This window comes from Chrysemys picta, chromosome 1 (assembly GCF_011386835.1).
Source record: "Chrysemys picta bellii isolate R12L10 chromosome 1, ASM1138683v2, whole genome shotgun sequence".
Classification (NCBI taxonomy): domain Eukaryota; kingdom Metazoa; phylum Chordata; order Testudines; family Emydidae; genus Chrysemys; species Chrysemys picta.
This window is the reverse complement of record NC_088791.1, coordinates 157,616,778-157,637,014: the sequence shown is the minus strand read 5'-3', so window position 1 is coordinate 157,637,014 and position 20,237 is coordinate 157,616,778. Positions and strand designations below refer to the sequence as shown.

Here is a 20,237-nt window from a genome sequence, read left to right as displayed (position 1 = left end):
TCACTGAAGTAAAAAGATAAGTGATGGCAACAGAAAAGCAAAACGAATATGGGATTGTCTACATTGTCTGTGAATTTTAAGCCAGAATAAGGTGGGGTGGGAAGTACAAGCAGATTAGTTATTCCCTACTAACTACATATGTGGACGTTCATATTATGGACTAAGGGTATGTCTACAATATAGTGGCACAGCTATTGCTATGCCACTAAAGCACCATAGCATAGACGCTTCCTATATCAACAGAAGGGATTTTTCAGGAGATATAGTTAATCCACCTTTTCACATCTACACCAGGAGTTAGGCGTGACCCTAACTGCGTCACTCAGGGTGCAAAATTTTTTGCAAGCCTCAGTGAGGTAGCTGGGTTGATCTAATTTTTAAGTGTAGACCAGGCCTAAGAGTGCCTGATTCTGAATGAGCGTGAAGTAGTGGATCAGACCAGACAGGAATACAGCGCTCTACTCCCGTGTAGACAGGCCCTAAGAACGGGGCCAGCTCCACAGCTGCTCCTGGGCTCTGGAGAAGTAAAACTGACCAGATGCACGTGAACTTCGCAGAGATTTGAGGGGGGGCCGCAGGTGGCTCCTCTTTCCCCTCCTCCAGCGGGCCTGATCCCAGGAGCAGCAGCCAAGGCCATTCGCCCCGGAGCGCTACTTCGGGCTGTGCCGGGGGCGCCCGAGGCTCCCCTGGCCCGGGGGGAGGGGGCTGGGCAGTAACACTCCTGCCCTGGGGCTCCCGGCGGGGGAGGGGCCGAGTCCCCGGGGAGCTGGGGGATAGTTCACAGGGATCTCTCCCCGCCCCCGACCCCATGGGGGAGGGGCCCGAGCCGCGTCCCCTCGCGCGCCCCTCCCCCCCATTCAGCCCGGGCGGCGCCGGCTCGCCCCGCTCCCCGCCGCTTACTCCGGCTTCTCCTCCGCGTGCGGTGGCACGTGCGTGGAGACCGCGGCTCCGTCCCGCCCGATCCCGATCCCGCTGCCGCCGCCCGTACGTGGCAGGGGAGAAAGGGCTGGATCTCGGCTGGTGCCACTGCCGGGCCGTCGCGCAGGCGCACTCGCTCCGACGGAAGCTGATGGCGGCCGAACGGCGCGCGCGCGCACTGATGGAGTGAAGCGCCGGAGCAGGCCAGACCAGACGAAGGAGGCCGCGCGTGCGCAGTCTGTGATCTAAGGCTCCCATTCACATCAGAGCCGGCCTTAGCTTTACGCATGCGCTGGTACGGCGACGGCTAGGGCAGGAGTGCGCATGCCTGGTAAGAAAACCCCGCCGCCGCCAGTCGAAGCTGCGGCGTCCCTTAAGCAGAGCGAGGATTGCCGGGTTCCACGCATGCGCCGCACCAGCTGCCACAGGGGCGGTGTTTGTGTAGCAAGGGAAGTGTTCCATAGCACTGATTGTGCCACAGTGATGTGGAGAGGCGCGGCCTCAGTGCTGGGCGCTGTACAAACCTGTCACAAAGAAACAGCTTCGGGGGTACTGAGACCTGGCTGAGGAGTGGACAGCAGAGGAGGCAGCTAGCCCAAGGCTGGGAAGGAGATAGGGTGGCCGCTCCTGCATTCCCAAAATACCAGACATCCTAGTACTGCCCAGAATGGCATGGGACCCACCCTGCAAGTGTGACCTTGCATGCACAGTGTGTGTCTGAGTCTGCTCCATGGTACTGAGCGGTGGTTCTCAAACTTTTGTAGTGGTGACCCCTTTCACACAGCAAGCCTCTGAGTGCAACCGCCCCCCCCTTATAAATTAAAACCACTTTTTTATATTTAACACTATTATAAATGGTGGAGGCTGACAGTCCGTGACCCCCCCAGGTAATAACCTCATGACCCCCTGAGGGGTCACAACCCCCAGTTTGAGAACCCATGCACTAGAGCCACATACTGTAACATGGCAGGTTACATAGCATGGCCACGCCAGCAGCGGGCAGCACATACTCTCCATTGTGGTGTCCACCATCTGATAGCAGACTAAACCACCCCTCCCACCTTCCCCATTCCGCTGTGCCTACCATGTTACAATATGTTGCTGTAGTGTAGTGGTTCCCACACTTTAACAACCTGTGAACCCCTTTCACTAAAATGTCAAGTCTCGTGAACCCCCTCCTAAAAATGAATATTTCCAGGGATTTTCTCCTTTACCTGTGTATAAATTATAAAAGCAGTGATCTTGGAAATATAAAATTTGTTTTTATGACATGCTTATTACACCCTATTATTAATTATTATTTATCATCACAGTATTTTTATTACATTATGAAAACGGCAACACTCTTCCAAGATCTCACTTTCATAGCTTGTATCACTTTGAATAAGCCTGTTATAAGACAAGACTCCTGTGTTTCATCAAGGAGTATCAGATGTGAAACAGCTTGAAGGTATTTAAGAAGTCAACTCAAAGAGTTCCTCTTACACAAGCATTCAGGTCTTGAGCAGTCCAGGCAAACAACGCACATTACAACAAAGCTTAAACTTGTTCTTCATAATAATTTTAAAAACAATACTAGCTGCCTGTTTAATTTTAAAAACAGCAAAAAATATCCACCTCCCTTTCCATTTCTTATAAGGAGTCTTGAAGTTTAAATCTCCTCAGTGTGATAGATATGCTTGCTTTGATCTGCTTAGCTCTTGGAAGTCCAGGGCTCCGGGCTACTGGCCCCATGCCGGGGTCCCTAGGAACAGCTCTGTCTGCCATTAGGGAATTTTTTCCAGAGAACCCCCTGTAACATTTTGTGAACCCCCAGGGGTTCACGAACCCCAGTTTGGGAACCACTGCTCTAGTGCCATGGAGCAGACTCAAGCACTTGCTACAGCAACAGAAGTTTTAGAGACAGTAGCAAGAAGAATTCTTCTGTCAACCTAGCTGCATCTACAGTGGGGGTTAGGTTGACTTAAATAAAGGAGCTCAGGGTGTGAAATTTTTCACAGCCTTGTGCTATGTAACTAGGTTGACCAAAGTTTTAGGTGTAGACTAGACCAGCTCTCAGCAGGGTCTAACAGTAAAACCCTAGTAGCAGAGTAGTAGGGAGCCACTGGGACTGCAAGTCACATTGAAATGGGGAGGAAGTAGAAAAGGTGTTTAAAAAATAAGTTAAATTTGCTATAGGTTTTCAATTCTAAATGTTACTTAATAAGAGAAGATTGGTAGTCCAGATGGCTTCCCCTGAAAAAATGTTAGAAAATATAGATTTCCAATACCAAACATAGGTCACACCTCTTCTGTTGTTCAACACCACCAGACGCACATACACACTCGCTCTCTTCTAGTCAGACTCACTCCCTCCCTCATTTTTCATACCTTTGGTCAGATCATTCAGCCCTTCCCCCCAAACTGGTGGCTTTTATGGATTCAGCACTTCCTGTTAGTTTCCAGCAAGAAACTTTACCTCTTTAACATCCACAGTGTAGAGAATATCAAAGTTCAGCACCATTAGTAAGATCACTGTGTTCCACGTGTAGATAAGAGTTGAACTATTGCGCTTAAACACACGCTGCTAAGAAAAGATTTTTAAAAAGAATAAACTTTGGGTTCAAAAACATTGACCCGCCGCCATCTTTCAGGGAGTTGAAAATGGTTATTGTGCTACTGCGAGGAGGGTCCAAAGAGTTCAATACAAATTGTTGCAATACTTCATTCAACGCTGCAGGTCTCTAGCTACAATGTGTCCAGTATGCATCAATACCAAAGCCAATACCTTGAACAAGAAGGAATCATGCCAATTCTTTTGGGGTTTTTTGTTAATTTTTGAGGTCTATAAAGAGAGGGAAATTATTTGTATATTTAAATAATCTAATCTCAAATGTACAATGCAAAATTTATCTGATGTCATTCTATAGAATAAACTACACTTTTGTCCAAAAAAAGTGAAATAAATTTGAACAAAGCTTGAGCGGTATTTTACACTCATCATAAAGACCAATCACCACTGTATGAGTGTGCTTTACATGGCTTTCAGTAAAAACAAATATTTTCTGCAATAATAATAATAATTTGCTGTACAGAGCACCCTTCTTCCAATGCTATCAAAGAGATTTACAACACTAGGTATTAAGGACCTCCTTTTACAGTTGGGGAAACATATACACAGAAAATTAAAGTGTCTTGTCCATAGGGAGTGTGATAGAGTGTATGCATGATAGTACAATGTGGACAACTACCTTGCAGTTTAAGTGCTCCTCACCACCTTCCTCCTAGTAGTGATAGTGGGTTCCAGTTTCATATCTGACATAACTGCTTTTGTTTAAAGAATCCCCAATCTAAAGGAGATGTCTACCTTCTCCCTCCCACCAAGACTATGGTTTTCTGAAGGCTGGAGAGGTTTTCAGGCCAAAAGACCCCTCTCTTTGTTATTGGCTGAGCTCTATTTCAGAATTTTCTGTCACAGGATGTGTACAGGTGTATGGTCTTTTGTCATTATACAAACTAAAAAACTATTTCCCCATGCTAATTTTCCCCTACTGTTACTCACACCTTCTTGTCAACTGTTTGAAATGGGCCATCCTGATTATCACTACAAAAGTTCTTTTTCTCCTGCTGATAATAGCCCACCTTAATTGATTAGTCTATTACAGTTGGTATGGCAACCCCCATTTTTTCATGTTCTCTGTATATATATAATCTTCCTACTGTATTTTCCACTGCATGCATCTGATGAAGTGGGTTTTAGCCCACGAAAGCTTATGCCCAAATAAATTTGTTAGTCTCTAAGGTACCACAAGTACTCCTCGTTCTTTTTGCTGATATAAACAAACATAGCTACCACTCTGAAACCAGTCTTTTTAAAGACTTCCATCAAGGCATGGTTCTGTGTATCCCCAAAGGTTACCCACCAAGGTTCAGATCATCATATTGGATCAAGACTGCTATCCTATACAAGGCAGCTTGGGAGTTTGCAAACCATGCCATCATGTTTGTTTCACTTTAGTTTGATTAAAAACCAAGAGGGAAGGGGGTGGGGGGGAGAAATGTACAAATTGTTTAAGGTCAGACTTCTATTTAACCTTTAACACAAGCATTCTTTTGTTAACACCAGAAATGGCTAATCATACCAATGTTCTATATCAGGGTCTGTTGAATCAGGCAAAGATATTCTCTTTTTATCCAGGAACTATCTAATTCTCACAGACTTCCCCCAACACACTCTATAGGATTGGAGGGTCAATATTATTATCAACCCCATTTTACAGATAAGGAACTGACTATAGCACAGCTGAGTTTTTCTCATGGCCACAGAGTGAGTCAGTGTCAGAGCTAGGATTAGAACACTGGAGCTCCTGGCCCCCAATCCTCTGCTCAAATTACTAGACTAGACAATGCTTCTTTCCTAAAGAATAATCTGCAGTTCATGTTGTCCCCATTCTTGACTTCAACATCCAGACACTTCTCCCCAGGACCCTTTGACATCATCTGCTTCTTCTCATTTGATTTTAAGTTTCTTCCATTATAAACTGACCATATTACATACTCACAACAAATAGCAATAGCTTCATCACACTAATTTATTTGTTCATTCTACCACATGGAGTCAGACATCATTTTATAGCATTTATAGCAGCAGTTTATCCTAAACAGCTTCTAGCAAGGAAGCTCAACAGGCAACTCTAAAATAAAGATCTTTTTCTAAAAGACAGTCAAATAGTGATTTAGAATATGGAAACAGAGCTAATAAGAACTCTACTGTTTATTTATTTTTTTTGCTTATGTTCTTTAGTTAAACAGGAATTACGTATGAAAGGGAAAAGAGGACTACCTTTGGACAGAGCATATTAGATAGGCCAGGAATAGATATATCTGGGAGAACAGACAGACATGACTAAGTCAGACAGATGCCCTTCTATTTTGTGCAATATTGTAATGACCGTCAACTTCCCTTGTAAGAACTTAGTTGTGTACAATTAAAGTGCCACATATAAGCTCTGCACAGCTGTTATCCTGCCTTACATTTTTGGGAGCTGTCCTACTGTCTTCTGATCTGTGCCCAGCGTTGTTCCAAGAGTGGTGGTCATGTCACTCAAAACACCAATGATCTCTATCTAGAACAAACTCAGAAAGCTGTGATTTTACATTTTAATTCTTCGTAGGTGTCTGATCATTGCTGGAAAAGGAGGTTTCCTCTGAAAAGGTCTCAGATGGTTTGAAGTTCTCGTATGTGTGTTTTTTATAACGGAATTTTAAAAGATAATAAGTCTTTGAATGCAGGGAAATCGGTATATCTGGCAGTGAGACATAGGAAAACAGCTCAGTAACCTTTTTCTTGAAGATTGGTGATCTGAAAGTGTATAGAATACAGATCTGAAGTCCCTGTGGGTTAAATGAAAGCTCAGAGTTAATCAGAGTAATGAAATGAAATGAAAGCTTAGCGTAAAATTGACCATCTTTTTGATGTGACTTGAAGAATAATTGCAATGATGATAATACCTATTCCTTATATAGCACTTTTCATCGGTAGATCTTAAAGCACTTCATAATCTTCCGTGTATTTATCCTCTCAACATCCCTGTAAGGTAGGGAAGTGCTATTACCCTTATTTAGGATGAGATGTCCCGATTTTATAGGGACAGTCCTGATATTCAGGGCTTTTTCTTATATTGGCGCCTATTACTCCCCACCCCCGTCCTGATTTTTCATACTTTCTATCTGGTCACCCTACTCTTACTTTACAGGTGGGGAAGAGAGACTAAGTGATTTGCCCATAGTCACATAAGAAGTCTGTGACAGAGGAGAGAATTGAACCTGGATCTCCCAAGTCCTAGACTAGTCCCCTAACCACTATAATTATTAACCATAACATTAATGTCTTGAAATACGGAGTGGTATTACAAGAATGCTGTATGTATTTGTCAGTATTGCCCTCTACTGGATGCCCTCTACAGTATTGCCCTCCACTGCTTAAGTATGTGTTATATAAGACCCTATACTATAGGTAAAAGAGAGTTTCCTTGGAATACTACAACATAGGATGGCACCAAATAGGACAGTCTACATCAGTCATTAGTTAAAACTAGAGGTAGACAGGACTTTAAAATTTTAAGCCATTGCAAAAACATATCACATCTTCGGGATTCATCCCTCTGGGTTATGTCAACTCGTCCACTTTACTTTCAATCATTTTTACTTAGGCGCAGTCTACTTTTAAAAATGTTGCTGGTATAGCAGTATTGGAAAACCCTCCTAGTGTAGACACAGCTTATACTAGCAAAAAAGGGCTTTTGCCAATATAGCTTATACTACTGTACTCCCCTGAGCAAAATAAGCTATACTGGCAAAAGCACTTTTATGCTGCCATAATGAGGGTTTTTGCGGGTATAGAAATGTTGTAAAAACCCCACATTCCTAGCTAACATTGCTATACCAGCAAAAATGTCTAGTGTAGACCTCGCCTTAGATTGTAAGATCTTCAGTGCAAGGAAGGATAGTCTCACTGTTATGTGTTTGTACAATGTCTATCACAATAGGACCCTGATTCAGGATTGGCTTCCCTAGCCACTATTGTAATATAAATGATGATAATAATAATAATATCTATCTGCCATACAGTCAATAGTTGCTTTCAGGGAAACTGCTCTCACAGACAGCAGAACCATTGAAACAGATGGGTTAGACCAAGGGTGGCCAACCTGAGCCTGAGAGGGAGCCAGAATTTACCAATGTACATTGCCAAAGAGCCACAGTAATACGTCAGTAGCCCTCCCACCCCAGCTCCTAGCACCTCCCACCCACCGGCAGCCCCGGCAATCAGCACCTCCCCCTCCCTCCCTGTACCTCCCAATCAGCTGTTTCGTGGTATGCAGGAGGCTCTGGTGGGGAGGGGAAGGAGTGAGGGCACGGCAGGCTCAGGGGAGGGGGTAGGAAGGGGTGGAGTGGGGGCAGGGCCTGCGGGAGAGCCAGGGGTTGAGCAGTGAGCACCCCCTGGCACATTGGAAAGTTGGCGCCTGTAGCTCCAGCCCCAGAGTCGGTGCCTATATAAGGAGCCGCATATTAACTTCTGAAGAGCTGCATGTGGCTCCGGAGCCACAGGTTGGCCACCCCTGGGCTAGACAGTTGACTGCATGGTTTAAAAATGAACTCAACTCCAGTGGAAAGGGGTGTGATGTTTTATTTTTAATTATTCTAAAATAAATACTTTTTTTAATGCTTAGAAACTAAACATCTGAGGGAAATTTTAATGAATAGTTTCTGCAGACTGTTGTGTGCTTTTCAAGAGTCAGATGGTGGGGGGGCGGGAAATGGTGGAACTTCCAAGCTCTGGCCACAAAGTAAGCCTAGCCCATGGGAGTCAGCAGAATGAGAAACAGCTCATGCTAGATTGTGCTGATGTTCAAGTTGTGATCACGTGTGCCATTTGGCTCCACTGGGTCCCTGGAGCTAGACTCCCTCTCACTGGAGCTTAAATACATATGGGCTATCATAGGTTCCTTTTTGACTGAGGAAAAAAATATGGTGTCTTCTTCCAAACGCCATCTCACTTGTGGCACCAAAAATGAGACTTAATTCATAGTAAATTGTGCAGATCTGTGACAATTTCCTCTCCTTTCTTCCATGAAGAATGAAATCGTTAATAAGGGCTTTTCTACTTTGGGAAATTTACTGGAATAAGTGTGTCCACATAAGGAATTATACCAATATAAATATAGTGCTTTTAATTCACACACCATACATACCTTATACTTAAGGGTGAGAGTCTGTCACGGAGGTCACAGAAGTCATGGATTCTGTGATTTTCTGGAACCTACGTGACTTTTGTACCTGCTGTGGCTGGCCCCAAGAGCCACCGAAGCAGCAGCGGTCCCAGGGGCCGCCCTGGAGGCTGTCAGAGCAGCGGTCCCCAGGGGCCTCAGAGCAGCGGATGGCCGGGGCAGTCAGCCCCCACTGCCGGAGCATGGGCCAGCCACTGGCCCCCCATAGCATCGGTACCCCAGGAGCAGCTAAGATTTAATGAGGGACATTTATAGTAAAAGTCATGGACAGGCCAGAGCCATGAATTTTTGTTTATTGCCCATGACCTGTCCATGACTTTTACCTAAAAATACCCATGACTAAATCTTAGCCTTACTTATACTGGTATAACTTCCTATGAAGACAAACCTCCACCCCCCCTTTTTTTTTTAATTAAGTCAGAGATTCTGGAGGAAAAAAATAGAAGTGCCATTATGCCAGCTGTTTCCAAGCTCTGTTGATTTTTAGGTTTCAAAAAATTACTCTCATGCTTATACAGTATCCGGGGTACTTTTTAAATAAAGACTTTGGGGATCCAATACTGTTGAATGTTGAGCACTCTCAATTTCCATTGAAATTAATAGGAATTTAAATATTCTGCACTACTTTGGATCAAGCCCTTAGTAACCACACTTATTACCTGTGCAAAAATACAGGTTTCACCTATGTCTGCTAAACAATATTTTGGAGACTATACAATGGTGTAGTATGCTATGCTGTAAAGTTTAAAGCCAAAAGTCCAGCATGACCACATTGCTCATGAGTGATAGAGATGCATGTGCTTTTCTCTAGGGCTTTGTCCAGTCTAGTTTTAAAGATTCTAAACCAATGGAAATTTCACAACTTCCCTTGGCTGACATTTCCACAGCTAATTAAGTTTTTCCTAATATTCACTCTCACAATCCCTTTTTGTATGGTCTGGTACAAAGAGAAGCCACTACATATGGACAAGTCTTTTCAGTGATGACCTTACACGTCCTACAGAATAAAATAGCACATTAGCTAGTAATACCAGAAGAGTTTTATGAATAATATATGTCAACTCACAGCCATTTTTAAACAAAGATTCTGAATTTCTGTATGAAGCAACATGGTTTTCCAACAATTTACTACGATACTGGATTATGGAGGGAAAAGAGATGCATTTTTTTTCAATGTCTCATTCATCAGTATTGAAACAGCTACATACTGTACCTGGGTGGCATTGAAAATACAGAACAAAATGCTGAAGACAATATTTGTTGCCTCTTGATTTATTAGCATCATATAGCCCAGGACCCAGGTGATTCCAAGCACAACAGCTATAGATAAAGTGCCAAATATCTTCGTTGTGAATGATTTCTTTTTATTGCTAGAGGAGAAAAAAAAGTAACATTCCCAAGTGTTAAAAAATGTATGGATAAAACAACTCATTGTCTTGGTTCATTCAACCATTTTATTTAGTGTCCTGCATTTAAGGATTATTCAGTGGTAATCTAGGCTGTGTCCAGAACAGAGAGAATTCAACTGAGCAGATCAAAAGGGATATCTCCCTATACTGCTCTGAAGCACTAATAAGAATAGCATCAGAACGATTACTGCTGGAGGTACTTTGCCTTACTAGATACAGAGAGAGAAAAAGCTGCCAATGCAGCAGAAAGCAGGGAGGAATAATAAAATAAAATAAAAAATAAACTATTATTGTTTAAAACTATTAGAAATGGGACTAAATTAGGAGAATTCTTCTTTTGATTCAAATTTCAGCTCTGAATCCCAACTTCTCCCAAGTCTGAGGATATTTCATTATCAGGGTGTTTTGGGTTTGGATTCATCTCTAAAAATTATGGAGGGGGGGAATTAAAACAATGGTGTAAACATTTGTTGAAGGCAACACTTTTCCAGGTTAAATAAAAGTAACAGTTCTCTTTCCAACTGACATAAATGCATATTCTCTTTTAGTAACTGTGAATCTGACTTTCCAATATAACATCATTTGCCATGAGAATAACAGTGACATCCAAATTCAGCATTATATATTACAGTCAACATATTGAAATCTGGCTATGTAAAATCAGACATTTTTAGACTTCTAAATAAGTGGCCTGGTTTTAGACTCCTGGGGTGATAAGCACTCATAATTCTCAATGGGCTGTGACAGTGGCTTTGATTCTTTTCCCACGTATACTGATGTAAGTCAGGAATTAATCCATTGAGATCAGTGGAGTACCACTCATATAAAACTAGTTTAAAGGATGATCCAAAGCCCACTGAAGTCAATGAACTGGCTCCCTTTGGATCAGGCCCAGTGCACTTTGAGGAGAATTGAGCCCAAAACATGTTAAAGTGCCTAACTTTTGCAACCTAAGTTTAGGGTGACCGGACAGCAAGTGTGAAAAATCGGGACGGGGTGGGGGGTAATAGGAGCCTATATAAGAAAAAGACCCAAAAATCGGAACTGTCCCTATAAAATCAGGACATCTGGTCACCCTACCCAAGTTTGAACATTTCAGCCTCATGAACATCGAAGGAAAAGGGCTGTAAAGGAGGAAAGTCATGCTCAAAATCATCAGTGAACATTTTTTAAAAGGGCAAGAAAAATTATGAAAGACACCAGGTAACCCTTGAGATCAAGAATCAGATTTTCCAAGGGCAAAGTCTACTGCTGCCAAAAGAGAGACAGGGCGAAATTCTTCTCTCAGCTTGTACCAGTGTAACACAGAGCAGAATTTGGCCCACTATGTTAAGTCAATGAGATAGAAGTCTAAATAATAAGATGGGTGAACTAGAGTGCCTTGTGATGAAGGAGGATATTGATATAATAGGCATCACAGAAACCTGGTGGACTGAGAGCAATCAATGGCACACAATCATTCTGGGGTACAAAATATATTGGAAGGATAGAATAGGTCGTGCGGGGGGCAAAAGGGGGGGAGTGGAACTATATGTGAAAGAAAATGTAGAATCAAATGAAGTAAAAATCTTAAGTGAATCCACATGTTCCATAGAATCTCTATGGATAGAAATTTCATGCTCTAATAAGAATAAAACATTAGGGATCTACTATCGACCACCTGACCAGGACAGTGATAGTGATGATGAAATGCTAAGGGAAATTAGAGAAGCTATCAAAATTAAGAACTCAATAATAGTGGGAGATTTCAACTATCCCCAAATTGACTGGGAACATTTAACTTCAGGACGAAATGCAGAGATAAAATTTCTTGATACTTTAAATGACTGCTTCATCAAGCAGCTGGTACGGGAACCCACAAGGGGAGAGGCAACTCTAGATTTAGTCCTGAGTGGATGCAGGAGCTGGTCCAAGAGGTAACTATAACAGGACTGCTTGGAAATAGTGACCATAATACAATAGCATTCAACATCCCTGTGGTGGGAAGAACATCTCAACAGCCCAACACTGTGGCATTTAATTTCAAAGGGGGGAACTATACAAAAATGAGGAGGTTAGTTAAACAGAAGTTAAAAGGTACAATGACTAAAGTGAAATCCCTGCAAGCTGCATGGACGCTTTTTAAAGACACCATAATAGAGGCCCAACTTCAATGCATACCCCAAATTAAGAAACTCAGTAAAAGAACTAAAAAAGAGCCACCATGGCTTAACAACCATGTAAAAGAAGCAGTGAGAGATAAAAAGACTTCCTTTAAAAAGTGGAAGTCAAATCCCAGTGAGGCAAATAGAAAGGAGCATAAACACTGCCAAATTAAGTGCAAGAATGTAATAAGAAAAGCCAAAGAGGAGTTTGAAGAACGGCTAGCCAAAAATTCCAAAGGTAATAACAAAATGTTTTTTAAGTACATCAGAAGAAGGAAGCCTGCTAAACAACCAGTGGGTCCCCTTGATGATCGAGATACAAAAGGAGCGCTTAAAGACAATAAAGTCATTGCAGAGAAACTAAATGGATTCTTTGCTTCAGTCTTCATGGCTGAGGACGTTAGGGAGATTCCCAAACCTGAGCCGGCTTTCGTAGGTGACAAATCTGAGGAACTGTCACAGATTGAAGTGTCACTAGAGGAGGTTTTGGAATTAATTGATAAACTTAACAGTAACAAGTCACCGGGACCAGATGGCATTCACCCAAGAGTTCTGAAAGAACTCAAATGTGAACTCAAACTATTAACTATGGTTTGTAACCTGTCCTTTAAATCGGATTCTGTACCCAATGACCGGAAGTTAGCTAATGTAACGCCAATATTTAAAAAGGGCTCTAGAGGTGATCCCAGCAATTACAGACAGGTAAATCTAATGTCAGTACCTGGCAAATTAGTCGAAAAAATAGTTAAGAATAAAATTGTCAGACATATAGAAAAACATAAACTGTTGAGCGATAGTCAACATGTTTTCTGTAAAGGGAAATCGTGTCTTACTAATCTATTAGAGTTCTTTGAAGGGGTCAACAAACATGTGGACAAGGGGGATCCAGTGGACATAGTGTACTTAGATTTCCAGAAAGTCTTTGACAAGGTCCCTCACCAAAGGCTCTTACGTAAATTAAGCTGTCATGGGATAAAAGGGAAGGTCCTTTCATGGATTGAGAACTGGTTAAAAGACAGGGAACAAAGAATAGGAATTAATGGTAAATTCTCAGAATGGAGAGGGGTAACTAGTGGTGTTCCCCAAGGGTCAGTCCTCAGACCGATCCTATTCAACTTATTTATAAATGATCTGGAGAAAGGGGTAAACAGTGAGGTGGCAAAGTTTGCAGATGATACTAAACTGCTAAAGATAGTTAAAACCAAAGCAGACTGTGAAGAACTTCAAAAAGATCTCACAAAACCAAGTGATTGGGCAACAAAATGGCAAATTAAATTTAATGTGGATAAATGTAAAGTAATGAACATTGGAAAAAATAACCCCAACTATACATACAATATGATGGGGGCTAATTTAGCTACAACAAGTCAGGAAAAAGATCTTGGAGTCATCGTGGATAGTCCTCTGAAGATGTCCACGCAGTGTGCAGAGGCGGTCAAAAAAGCAAACAGGATGTTAAGAATCATTAAAAAGGGGATAGAGAATAAGACTGAGAATATATTATTGCCCTTATATAAATTGATGGTTCGCCCACATCTCGAATACTGCATACAGATGTGGTCTCCTCATCTCAAAAAAGATATACTGGCACTAGAAAAGGTTCAGAAAAGGGCAACTAAAATGATTAGGGGTTTGGAACGCATCCCATATGAGGAGAGATTAAAGAGGCTAGGACTCTTCAGCTTGGAAAAGAGGAGACTAAGGGGGGATATGATAGAGGTATATAAAATCATGAGTGATGTGGAGAAAGTGGATAAGGAAAATGTGGAGAAAGTGGATAAGGAAAAGTTATTTACTTATACAGTCTCGCATGATATTCTTATCGATAAACTAGGCAAATACAATTTAGATGGGGCTACTATAAGGTGGGTGCATAACTGGCTGGATAACCGTACTCAGAGAGTTGTTATTAATGGTTCCCAATCCTGCTGGAAAGGCGTAACGAGTGGGGTACCGCAGGGGTCTGTTTTGGGACCGGCTCTGTTCAATAACTTCATCAACGACTTAGATATTGGCATAGAAAGTATGCTTATTAAGTTTGCGGATGATACCAAACTGGGAGGGATTGATACCAAACTGGGAGGGATTTGGAGGACAGGGTCATAATTCAAAATGATCTGGACAAATTGGAGAAATGGTCTGAGTTAAACAGGATGAAGTTTAACAAAGACAAATGCAAAGTGCTCCACTTAGGAAGAAAAAATCAGTTTCACACATACAGAATGGGAAGAGACTGTCTAGGAAGGAGTACGGCAGAAAGGGATCTAGGGGTTATAGTGGACCACAAGCTAAATATGAATCAACAGTGTGATGCTGTTGCAAAAAAAGCAAACATGATTCTGGGATGTATTAACAGGTGTGTTGTGAGCAAGACACGAGAAGTCATTCTTCCGCTCTACTCTGCTCTGGTTAGGCCTCAGCTGGAGTATTGTGTCCAGTTCTGGGCACAGCATTTCAAAAAAGATGTGGAGAAATTGGAAAGGGTCCAGAGAAGAGCAACAAGAACGATTAAAGGTCTTGAGAACATGACCTGTGAAGGAAGGCTGAAAGAATTGGGTTTGTTTAGTTTGGAAAAGAGAAGACTGCGAAGGGACATGATAGCAGTTTTCAGGTATTTAAAAGGGTGTCATAAGGAGGAGGGAGAAAACTTGTTCACCTTAGCCTCTAAGGATAGAACAAGAAGCAATGGGTTTAAACTGCAGCAAGGGAGGTCTAGGTTGGACATTAGGAAAAAGTTCCTAACTGTCAGGGTGGTTAAACGCTGGAATAAATTGCCTAGGGAGGTTGTGGAATCTCCATCTCTGGAGATATTTAAGAGTAGATAAATGTCTATCAGGGATGGGCTAGACAGTATTTGGTCCTGCCATGCGGGCAGGGGACTGGACTCGATGACCTCCCAAGGTCCCTTCCAGTCCTAGAATCTATGAATCTATGAATCTATTCCCATAATACAAGGACTAGGGGTCACCAAATGAAATTAATAGGCAGCAAGTTTAAAACAAATAAAAGGAAGTTCTTCTTCACGCAGCGCACAGTCAACTTGTGGAACTCTTTACCTGAGGAGGTTGTGAAGGCTAGGACTATAACAGCGTTTAAAAGAGAACTGGATAAATTCATGGTGGTTAAGTCCATTAATGGCTATTAGCCAGGATGGGTAAGGAATGGTATCCCTAGCCTCTGTTTGTCAGAGGGTGGAGATGGATGGCAGGAGAGAGATCACTTGATCATTACCTGTTAGGTTCACCCCCTCTGGGGCACCTGGCATTTGCCACTGTCGGTAGACAGGATACTGGGCTAGATGGACTTTTGGTCTGACCCAGTACGGCCGTTCTTATGTTCTTATGTTCTTATAGTGAGGGCTATTGAACTCTGTGATAGTCTAGTTTCTTTGAAAATATATATTTTTTTAAATGAAAGAGCCTTTTGTCAAACGTTTGAGTCCATGTCATATGAGAGAAAACATATATTCATATTCTAAATGCTCTGAATTCTCTTTCACCCCCTCACCTTGTCAGATTTGTGTCCTTCTTCCACATAACAAAGACAGTGATCTTGACAAAGATGATAATGTTAAACAGAAGGATGACTGCCACTACCAAAAGGAATGCCCCTATCATGGGCTTTTTTATGCTCACTTCCCCTTTGTCATCCAGGACTGCAAGCCAGCAACTTAAACATAAAGAGAGACCATTTCAACAGATTTGGCAGACATATTATAAATGCATAACCATAACATAATACACCACCTTTCATCCTGAAGGATCCCAGAGGACTTTATAGACATCACTCACCCACTAGTGAAACGCAGCCATATCTAGAATTGGGCACTGTAGACATTCAGCACTAATAAAGCTATTTTTAATTTTTTTTCTCCCCAGGAGAAGTGAAGAATATGTTAGCAAACTGAATCTGCACAGGAGAATTTGGGGGAGACAGAATGTAATTATCCAAACTGGAATCTGACCAGGACATGGGAGTTTATTAATTATTAATTATTATTATTATGTCTGTATTAGAATAGAGCCTCGGAACCCTCAATCAAGGATCAGAGAGCCCCACTGTACTTGGGATTGTACATACATGTAGTATAAAGACAGCCCTTGCCCCAGAAAGTTTACAAGCTATGTTCATGGCAAGATGAAAGGGGCAGCAGCTGAAACAGATAAGTGGGGCCAAGGAAGGGAGGAGGAGGTTGCAGTATAACTGTCGTGTTTTTGTTTAACAAACAGTAGTCTCAGATAAGAACATTAATACTCCCTAAATCTTGAGAAAAACACCATGGGATATTTAATGATCCAGGTGGAAAGGGTTTTGTTTTTACATCTCACTTGAAAGAATCTACCTCTGATTACATACTTACGGTCCACTAGAACCAATCACAGACCATGCCCAGCCCAGCATATTTTATAAAACAGCCTATTATGGTGTGGCTGCAGTCATATAGAAAGAAGGTACCAAATAATATAGGGTAATTGTGGACATTGGTGATGTAGGCCAAAATTTTAAAATCTACATGCCTAAATTTAAGCACTTAAATCCCTATTTAGGCACCTAAATAAGTGGCCTGAATTTCAAAGGGGCTGAGAGCATGCACAGTTGCCGCTGAAGTCAACGAGGAGTTGTGCCTGAGCATTCAAGGCAAATTTTGGCCAGTGCTTTAATCAGCATTTGTTAACAAAGGACCAAAGCCTGAAGTCCTTATTTAGGCAAAACTCCAGCTGAGTTTAACAGAAGTTTTGCTTGGGTAAGGACTAAGAGGTTCAGGACTGGATTAATTAATTAGTTACAATTACTGCCATAGTAAATCCAGGGTAGATTAATGTTGCTGCACATTAAAGATACAATAAAACAAGTGGTGTAATCATTCATTTACTTACAACTCTTCCTGTCGGTAGTTTAATTGCTTGCCCTCTCTATAGGTAGCTCCAAGTGTTATAGCAACCACTACAGCAGGCACTCCTAATAGACACAGAGAGAGATCGAGAGATCAGTAGTGTATTGTTTAATTACCTAGGTCTAGATCACCCCCTTCTGCAGAAATACCCAAATACCTGCCTGCTAAGACCCTCAAGGCTTGTTAAGGCCCATTTTCTATCTGTCCTGCACTCAGTTAAGGGGCAATAGTGGCCTTGAGGAAAAGGCAGGATTTGGGATTGAGTAGAGAAGTTATCTATGGGAAGCTCTGGGCCAAACCTTACTGAGTTTACCTGTGGAGCATCAGTTCCTGTGCCTAGAGGCTCCCCACATCCTGGCAGCAAAGCAAACTCCTCTGCTGTGCTGCAGTTGGCTCTCTTACAGCAACTGTGCAATCCTAGCCCCTTTTCACAATCTAGAACTATTTAGTAGATACCATGAGAAAGCTGTATCCCACATCAGCTGCATACTCAATGATGCAAAGACAACTAAGATATTCACGCACACTTTTAGAATACTGTACTGAATGAAGCTGAGTCCCAGAGACTCCTGTCTTATTCAGTGGGTACCCCCTGCCTTCCTCAGTTCTCCCAATAGTTCCCCTTAATCTTGCAGCATTGCTGCTTATTACTATGCTCTTAAGATGTGCTAAATGTTTATTACAAAGTAGTACATAATAAATAATACAAGCCAATTTTTGCTTTTGGATGGATGAATGGCTCCTATTGAAATCAATGGGAATCTCACATACTCTTCCTAGGGCAGAATTTGACTCCAAGTATGCAATCATTTATCAGAAACAATTTTGTTTCAGGTGATACAATATTCTTGAAGCCCTTAGCTATTGCCAAAATTCTGGCTGCATGCAGCAGACGGGAGTTGCTGTGACAATGAACATGCCATGTATATCCTATAATTCTACTGATCTCCATGTTAATGCAGAGACAGCAGACTGAGCTGGTAAACTGCAGGTGAATCAGTAAAAGGACATTAGAAGTAACTGCATCCGAAGAAGTGGGCTTTAGTCCACGAAAGCTTATGCTCTAATAAATTTGTTAGTCTCTAAGGTGCCACAAGTACTCCTGTTCTTTTTGCGGATACAGACTAACACGGCTGCTACTCTGAAACCTGTAGGCTACCTGTTAAACCACATAGCGAACCCAAAGAAACTGACTGTATTTCATTTTCTGTCTATTGGATTAATATGTTTAAAGCTTACATTGAATGCACTACTTACATTTTGAAAAGCCCTCTGCATATGAGACTCTAATTCTTACCCCATCCAATTATTGACATGATTAAAGTGAAGTGTCCAGGAATGGGCCTCAGGGTTTTAAGCAGCAGTAAGTACAAATGTGCAGAATTGAGCGCTGTCCACATAAATGTTGCCAACAAGAAATAGTGCAGCAAGACAGCTACAGCAGTACACAAGGCATTTTCAGGAGGATCTACCCGGTCTGAGTCCAGTACGGTGTTATTGGTGGAAACAGCAGTGTTATTCTTGGCATTTGAGTTGTCAATTCCAAAGATGAAGATGATGTTGAAAATCAGCATGGATGTGCAGAGACTCACCAACATCCAGGTAACTGAGAATTTTCGTGTTTTCCTATTGGTTGGTAAGCACCATACATATTTGAGAAAAAAGTAGCAAAGCGAGAAAAGAAATTATGATACATTTCCTCCTTTCCTGCATCTCTTAACATGTTAGAAGTCAGCTGGGAGTGTGCAACATTTTTTTAATACAAACCTTGGATTGACTGAGATTTACAATGCCAAAAAAAGGCAATAAACATTTGGCAAAGAGTTCTACATGACTTTTATTTTCACACCTATCTATCAAATTCACCTTGACTTCAGTGAGAACTGAGGGCACTCAACACCTTGCAGGACCAGGTCCTTAGTACAATATTTGGGACACATTTCCTTACTTTTCTGCTGCTTTTCAGGCTGGTTAGTCTCAGTGTAAGAGAGAGAAAACAGTGTAACAGAAATATTTCTAAACACTCTTAGAGGTCCAAGGAGCTGGGCACATCAACATATTTTATGAATGCACGTGAAAAACTCTCTCCTTCCTGGCATGGGTATAACTCCATTGACTTTGGTGGAATTACACCTGAACTACACTAGTGTAAGCAAGATCAGAACAACTCCTAGAAACAGACTTTGTCATTAACCTAAGAGAGCTGCCATTATGCGAGTTGGAGTTTAGCTATTGTCCGAGAAAAGATCACATGATATTAACTAATACACTGATGTCTCAGGGGAGTTTTATAGAAGCCGCTGCACATTTAGAGCAAAATACATCATTCCATCATGTATCAAAACACAATAGGTCAAAACCTGAGGTCTTTACTTAGTCTTTAATCAGGCAAAAGTTCTAGGGAAGTTAATGAGAGTTTTGCATTGAGTAAAGACTTCAAAATTTGGCCCATATGGACTGGAGTGTTAAGACTAAAGGTTTGAAAATATTATCTCCTGAATGCAGTGATACCTTAAAACCATCAGCTTCCAGAATTCTCTCTCAGTCTTTTTAATCCCGTAGAACCATCTTTCCTAATATAAATTTCTATCGTGCATCAGTCTCTGTATCTATCATACTATTGTCTATACAATGAAATGTCATTTGTTACTTTTGATTGTCTTAAAAATAATTAAGTAAAATTAGCCAAAACTGTACAGAATCCAAATGGACTCATACTGACACAGGGATATGATCCTTCAACGGGATCTGCACAGTCACCAAAGCCTGCTTCTGTGGATCCCTTTGAAGGATTGGGACATTAGGTAAAATTTTGTGAGTCAGAGCGGGTTGGTAGTACTCAGTATCTCATAGGAAGGGCTCAGTACCTCACAAATTGGGCCGTGAGATACTCTTCCGAACTCTGTGGTGTCACTTCTCTTTGAATCCAAAGTATTTTCAAATATAAGTTGTCATAATGACTTTTAGTAATTAATTTTACTGCATTGTTATCCTCATATTTAAAAAAAGGGAAATCACAACAGAGAAAGGTTACATGATTTGCTCAAGGTCACACAGCAAGATAGTGGCACAGAGAGGACAACCCAAGTCTCCTGACTTCCAG

At 41.7% G+C, this 20,237-nt stretch overlaps 2 protein-coding genes across 6 annotated transcripts in view; both read right to left on the bottom strand.

The window, feature by feature from the left end:
* The window catches only part of TFG (trafficking from ER to golgi regulator), a 34,878-nt gene extending 33,695 nt beyond the window's left edge, over positions 1-1,183 (bottom strand). For all 4 annotated transcript variants that reach the window (XM_005283543.5, XM_005283544.5, XM_005283545.4 and 1 more), the window contains exon 1: positions 901-1,183. The gene's annotated coding sequence lies outside the window, so the exon portion shown is untranslated. The remainder of the gene's footprint in view (positions 1-900) is intronic.
* Positions 1,184-5,471: 4,288 nt separating this feature from the next.
* Positions 5,472-20,237, bottom strand: part of ADGRG7 (adhesion G protein-coupled receptor G7) — a 62,166-nt gene continuing 47,400 nt past the window's right edge. For both annotated transcript variants that reach the window (XM_065587720.1, XM_065587718.1), the window contains exons 12-16: positions 18,432-18,760; positions 17,118-17,199; positions 15,748-15,909; positions 9,901-10,057; positions 5,472-6,291 (exon numbers count right to left, since the gene is read on the bottom strand). In XM_065587720.1, coding sequence (XP_065443792.1) covers positions 6,058-6,291; positions 9,901-10,057; positions 15,748-15,909; positions 17,118-17,199; positions 18,432-18,760 — 964 coding nt within the window. In that variant the 3' untranslated portion in view covers positions 5,472-6,057. The remainder of the gene's footprint in view (positions 6,292-9,900; positions 10,058-15,747; positions 15,910-17,117; positions 17,200-18,431; positions 18,761-20,237) is intronic.